Source organism: Marmota marmota, unplaced genomic scaffold (genome assembly GCF_001458135.2).
Source record: "Marmota marmota marmota unplaced genomic scaffold, marMar, whole genome shotgun sequence".
NCBI lineage: Eukaryota > Metazoa > Chordata > Mammalia > Rodentia > Sciuridae > Marmota > Marmota marmota.
In genome coordinates this window covers 43071-48470 of record NW_026007348.1, presented here as the reverse complement: position 1 = coordinate 48470, position 5400 = coordinate 43071, and the positions used below count along the sequence as shown (strand labels likewise).

The following is a 5400-nucleotide window of genomic DNA, read 5'->3' as shown; positions in this document are numbered from 1 at the left end:
TATTAACATTGTTAGGGATGGACTCCTCAGGACTGATCTACCCACCAGACCCCCACTGTGAAACTATTTTTCCATGTCTTTTCCATGTCTCTCCAACTGGTCTCAGTTGAACTTCCTTCAAGAAAGGCAAAAAGGGTCACCCTGACTGAAGCATGGTGAATATGAAATGAATAAAACAATGTCATTGATGACAAAATACACCAAGGCAGGCCTGCACCATGGAGGGATATGGAGGCATTTACAATGAAGATTTCCCTGATAACTGGAGAAATTGTACCTATAGATATGGACTTGACCCTCTCTTAAACAAAATGAAGAGTTGGACAGATACACATACCCTGAGACCACTTCACACTGAGAAGAGTATGCTGTCACTGTACCAGGAACATAAAATGGGATATATTTTGTTCATTATTTCACCATGGGACTGGAGAACAGCTGAAATGGAACTGAATTTCTAGTCCATGTTTCAGGAAGCTAACTCTTTAGAGTTTAGAAAGCTTTATCAGAGCAAGAAGGAGCTTTTGTCCTTAGGAGAGGTTTTGGTCTCACTTCTCCTTCAATTTGGCCCACTGTGGTAATTGTAATTGCCTGCATATGAACAGCAGGAGTAATCAGCCTCATCCTCCAGCTGCAGCCCAGAGATGGTCAGAGAGGCTGTGTTGCCAGTCTTGGAGCCAGAGAAGTGATCAGGGATCCCTGAGGGCCTACTACTAACACCATAAATCATGAGTTTATGGGTTGTTCCTGGACGATTTTGGTACCAGGAGACATAATTATATTTCCCAATGTCACTGCTGGTTCCAGCACAGGAGATGGTGACTGACTGTCCAGGAGTTCCAGAGACAGAGGGAGGCTGAGTCAGAGCACACTGGGCCTGGAAACCTGAAAAGAGGAGAAAAATCATGATGTTGAATCAGACCCTGGTCAAGGTAAACCTGAGCAGCAGGAGACAAAACCTTAGCCCAGATTTCCCCAAGACCCCCTTTTCTGCAAATGTCACACAGGTACCCTGATTGAGGAGTGTGAGGACAAGTAGAGTCCAAGCCATGGTGGTGGTATCCAAGAGCACTCCCTCCTGAGACTCCAGCACTAGACCTGGCATCTCCAGACTTATTTATCTGCTTCATTGCCTCAGAGAAATGAAGGAGGTCCTCAATGCAAATCTGCTTCCTGCATCTGCCTCTCTTCAGCCCACTCTGACCTTTCCTGAACTCTATATCCTGAAGAGTTCAGATGAGCAGATATAATCTCCCTGTCTTAGATTTCCTAAGGATCAGAAATATAAATTATCTATTCTTGCTTGAACAGGAAAGAAAGATCTGCTGAAGTCCATCATCTCTGTGAGCACCTAGCTCTTCAGTGTCTCTGCTGAGATCTCACTGTGTCTGTCACCTTCCAGGCCTGGGTCACACCCCACAGTGCCCTCTTCTGGTGCTCATTCTACAAGATCTCTCTACTGTGAGGAAACAAGTCTGCCTACCTAGGAAACACCTGCTATAGTTGTTGTTGGTGGAGTCTCCCCAGAGGCAGCCATGTTTCTGCCCCTCCCCTGTGCTATGTGTGGAAGCACATGCAGCATCAAATTCTATCAGTATTTGAGTCACTCCCTGGTCACTCACCACATGCCTCCTGGATCATCCAGTGGTCACTGGAAAGGAGTATCCTGAAGGAAACAGGGTGCCCCACCAAGGGCAATAGTCCTGATCTGATTCTGCATTTTCATTCCTGTTTGACCACTCCCAAGTAATGACCAGTTCTTGCTAAGTGACTGGATCTCAGTCTCATAAGTGAGTTCCATGAATCCTTCTTCTTGTGTAGGGGATCTACAAGGAGATGAGGGCAAAATGGGAAGGAAAAATGTTGGGAAATGGGTCATTTTTATTAAAACAAGAGCTATTTATTTTAAGTTATTTTATTTTATCTTATTGTATTTTATTTATTGAGGGAATTGAAACTAGTTTAGCTGTTATATTGTATTATAGACAGGGCTAACTGAGTTGCTGATAACCACGGTAGGTTGCTGACGCTGGCTTTGAACTCATGACCCTCCTGCCTCAGTCTCTCAAGCTGCTTGGATTATAGGCATATACTACCTTGCCTAGCCAAATGTTTTATATTTTAATTTATATTTTATATTTTAGTTTATACTATCTGGTAAAGTGTGTTATTGTTACTAATGGATAAATTGTTGAATTATTAATTCAGGCTAATGAATTAACTCACTTTGTTTTTTGAAGCAGCTTCATTGAGTTGTAGCTCATATATCAACAATTAAATTATTTCATGTAGTCACTCCAATTCCTCTTATTGTGTTCAGAATTGTGCAACAATTGTCACAATTAATTTTAGGGCATTTTCATCACCCAAGAAGGAAAATTCATGAGCATTAGTTGTCATTCCAATTGCTTTCTCCCTCAACATATACATCCACTCTGCCCACCTGTGAAAGAAATCACTTAACCTCTTTTCATTTCTATGTAAGTCTCTCTTCAGAAATTTCAAAATCACTTTTATTTGAGGAGAATATTTAAGTTATATTTTAATCAATTTTGAAATACATAATTTTTAGTATTAACTATAGTCACCACACTATGCAGTAGACCACTAGAAATTATTTCTTCTCTCTGAAAATTTGTCACCTTTTATTAAATCATACTTTATCCTGTTCCCTTCCCCACCTCACCCCTATTGTGGAACCATTTTACTGTCCACCTCTGTGAGTCCTTGTTTTTATCTTATAGATTACACATGTAATTGAAATCATGGAGTTTTTATCTTTCTGTGCCTAGCCTATTTCACCTAGTATAAACATCTTTTAATTTTACTATAGACTTCATTCTTACCTGAAGATTACATTCAATTTTATGTTTAACTTATGTGTCCAGTCCAAGAGAAGCAATTATTTAGATTATTTTCATGGTTAATTTCCATGAATGTTTCATGACCAAGCAGACTTATCTCAAAGATATAAAATAAAAACTACACAAGTGTGACAAAGAGTCCTCATTCATTAAAGTGCTTTCTATCATTCTGTGTTTTGTGTGGCCTGTGATTCAGATTGATTTAATTTCCTATGTAAAAATATCATTATTGTTTTTAGATTCCATTTAGGATAGAGTAAGCACACACTCTCTTTTCAGACTGAATTCAGCAATTAAACCTCAGACAGCATACATGGAGATCTTTGTGGCCACCTAGGAAAGCAAATCACAGAAGGCAGACTGGAGGAGTCAGCAGCACATTAAAAATACCACAGTGCAGAGTTTTCCACTTCTACTCTTCATACTTGGTCTGCTCTCAGGCAGCCTGGGACCTTGCTGAATTCTAGGATATGCCCCACTGTTGGGAGCTGCAAAAAAATTGTCCCTTTGTCTGAGCCATTTTTAAGTGAAGGTGTGCACCTCAGAGAACTCTTGGTGTCATCCCACAGATCTGAGGCCTCTCCATTATCTTGGTGACTTCCTGCTAAAAGAGAATTCTATGATAACATGGAATTTATTGGTTCAGACAGCCCTATGTTCAAATGCAACTTTCTGGAGGCCTGAAAAAAAATTACCATGGAGCCCAAAGAGCCTTGAGGCACCAGCTGCCTGGAGGAGGAAGAATTACTGCTCAAGAGATAAATCTCCAGTCAGGCCAGTTTCCCTAAAGCCTCTCCCTTCTTGTTTATCTTGCAAAAGTTTTCCTCACAATAAATCCCCCTTTGATTTTTTTTAACTATAAATAACACTCTAGCAGGCTTTTTCTCTTTTTTAGGGAAGGACTCCTCAGTACTGATCAACCCACCAGACCCCTGCTGTGAAACTGTTTTGCATATCTTTATATCTAAATATTATTTCAGACTTTTGATTTCCCAGGAAGTTCACACATTTGTTTGATTTACTGATCTCTTGCTGTGCAGGACGCAGGGACACCCCACACTTCTGTCTCCTGCAGAAGAAAAGGAATTCCTCATGCTCTGAGAAACTTGGAATGTCCACACTTTCTTTTTCTTAGGGTTTTTCTTTTCTCCATTCTACTTGATCCTGACTTGGGAAATTGTCTGTGTTCACAGTGGTGGCAGCAGAGACTGTGGGAGCTTTCCTTTCTCATTTGAGGAGATGATTTCCCAAGAGAGTGTCACTTTTTTTAAAAAATGCACGACAATTGTGGAAGGCATTACACTCATTATTACACATATACAGCACAATTTTTCATAACTCTGTATATAAAGTATGTTCACACCAAATTATGCCATTATACATGTACTATTTTTTTGCATTACAATTCTTAATACTCATATAAACCAAAATTGTTCATATCTCTGTTTGTATATAAGTTGTGTTGACACCTAATTCAAATCTTCATACATGTATTTTGAATAATGATGACCATCACATTCCACCATTCTTGCTAATCTCCTCCCCCTCCCTTTCCCTCCCATAGAGTATCACTTAATTCTACTACTTCTATTACTCTGTGTCCTCTTAGTATTTGGTGACATCGTCATAGGAAATGGGCAGAAGACAAAGGGAAGGCCCAAGGACACATACATAGTGGAAAGGTGTGGAAAGGAATGAGCTTGGAAAAATCATGATGCAAATCAGGCTCAATTCTGAGCTACCCTTGCATCGTTCTGATACCAGAGAGAATACGAAAGAATAAGGACTAGAATTGTGCTCACTGATACTCAGCTGACCCCTGCAAATCTCACAATAAAGAAAGACCCAAATGCCATGGCTAAGGGTTTCTAAATTGGTACAATATTGAGACCACAATCCAGAGAAAATTGGTTTAGTCTAAATGACTATATAGTCTACTGAAACAAAAATATCAACATAGGATTTTATTTATTTTATTTTTTACATTAATTATAGATGACATTTTATTTATTTTTTCTGTATTTTGAATAGATATATCATATCATAATATATAATTAGTCATATCCTGTATAAAATACAAGACCACTAGGCATATAAAGAACCAGAAAGTCTCAACTGATATTAGGACAAGGAACAGATATTCTATTGACCAAACTGGACAGCCAATATCATAATAAAGACTGTTTTGCAAAGATTCTACACCGACCTTTAAAAATGATGATAGAAATAATGTCAAAGTATCTATCAATGAGTGGAGAGAGACAAAGTTCTATCAAGGAAACAGAAGATAGAGCAAGCCACAAAGGGGCAGTACCACAGATGAGAGGTATGCTAAAAGGGATTAAGAGAAGATTATCTCTGTAGAATGAAAGAGTAGTGATCTTCAAGACAGAGCAAGGAAACCATCCTATCATATAACACAAAGAGGAAAAAAGAATTATTTTTGCTTATTTAATCAAAAATGACTTCCACTTTCTGGTCTGGCATGTCAGAAACTTGCAAATTGTCACAACACACTTTTCACTTTTATACCCTG

The 5400-nt window shown here is 38.9% G+C and overlaps 1 gene segment (V, D, J or C); it reads right to left on the bottom strand.

Annotated features, from left to right (window-relative positions):
- Positions 1 to 559: 559 nt before the first annotated feature.
- On the bottom strand, positions 560 to 1105 carry LOC125614809. The segment is given in 2 exon segments: positions 560 to 885; positions 1012 to 1105. Coding segments are annotated over 2 exon segments (420 nt in total).
- Positions 1106 to 5400: the final 4295 nt, after the last annotated feature.